General features: G+C 34.3%; 1 protein-coding gene across 1 annotated transcript in view; it reads left to right on the top strand.

Moving 5' to 3' along the window:
• Nucleotides 1-387: 387 nt before the first annotated feature.
• Nucleotides 388-1,253, top strand: part of LOC132038199 (S-type anion channel SLAH1-like) — a 1,667-nt gene continuing 801 nt past the window's right edge. The window contains exon 1 of the mRNA XM_059428909.1: nucleotides 388-1,247. Coding sequence (XP_059284892.1) covers nucleotides 485-1,247 — 763 coding nt within the window. The 5' untranslated portion in view covers nucleotides 388-484. The remainder of the gene's footprint in view (nucleotides 1,248-1,253) is intronic.

The following is a 1,253-nucleotide window of genomic DNA, read 5'->3' as shown; positions in this document are numbered from 1 at the left end:
TTTAGAAGCAATGGAGCTTTAACCACGGAGTATTTAACAAAGTTTGATACAATTGTAATAGAGTAGTTTTATGCATCAACTATGTAAAAAGAAATTACACAATTTTTGTCACTTAAAAGGAAACTACAGTAATTCCCAATAAAATCTATAATAGATAGTCTTAAAAAAGAAGCAATCTTCTATGATAAGTCAAAGTACACTGATAATGTAAGAATATTTTTACACTATTATATAGTATATATAATTACATTGATTATAATAAAATGCATGGTACAGCTAAGTGACCTAACAAAGGATGTTTACTTTATATCCCACGAATGATCATGACTGATCCCACACTACATCTTGCTTTACTAATTTTACTAATCTTGGATTATATGAGTGTGAACTTTTAATCTTCAAGTCACCTATATATACCCCTAAATACCATAAATGTAGACCATATTCTCCTACATTCAATTTGTATTTTTATAAAACCATTTCAATGGGGGAAGAAGCTTTTGAGTCGACAATCAAGGTCACAATAAGTGATGAGAAAATTCACTCTAAAGATGTTGCCAAGAAATCAATATCTTCTACTTCCCTATTGACTAAACTTCATGCAGGCTATTTCAGAATTACCCTCTCTCTAGGTGGTCAAGCTTTGTTATGGAAAATTCTAACTGAACATTTGGTCAAATCACAAACATTTAAACACAAATATCACTCACTCCCTTCAACTACTTTCCTTCTACTATGGTGGATTTCACTTTGTACCCTTATGATCCTCTCTTTTCTCTACATTTTAAGGTGCATTTTTCACTTCCAATTAGTGAAATCAGAGTTCTTGCACCCTGTTGGTGTCAATTATCTCTTTGCACCATGGATTTCTTGGCTTCTATTACTCCAATCAGTGCCATTCACAATCCCAAATCTTGATTCTTGCCAAGTCTTATGGTGGATTTTCGTTGTCCCCGTTGTGATTCTTGATGTGAAAATTTATGGACAATGGTTCACTACTGAGAGGAAGTTCTTGTCAATGGTTGCAAATCCAACAAGTCAACTTTCTGTTTTGGGAAATTTGGTTGGTGCTTGGATAGCTAGCCAAATGGAGTGGAAGGAAAGTGCAATTTGCATATTTACACTTGGATTAGCACACTATTTAGTTGTGTTTATCACGCTTTATCAACGATTATCGGGTAGTAATCACCTTCCTGCCATGCTTAGGCCTTCATTTTTCTTGTTTGTGGCTGCACCTAGCATGGCTAGCTTAG

The sequence above is a fragment of the Lycium ferocissimum genome, chromosome 11 (genome assembly GCF_029784015.1).
Source record: "Lycium ferocissimum isolate CSIRO_LF1 chromosome 11, AGI_CSIRO_Lferr_CH_V1, whole genome shotgun sequence".
Lineage (NCBI taxonomy): Eukaryota > Viridiplantae > Streptophyta > Magnoliopsida > Solanales > Solanaceae > Lycium > Lycium ferocissimum.
Note: the sequence above shows the minus strand (reverse complement) of the source record. Positions and strands in the feature narration are given on the sequence as shown.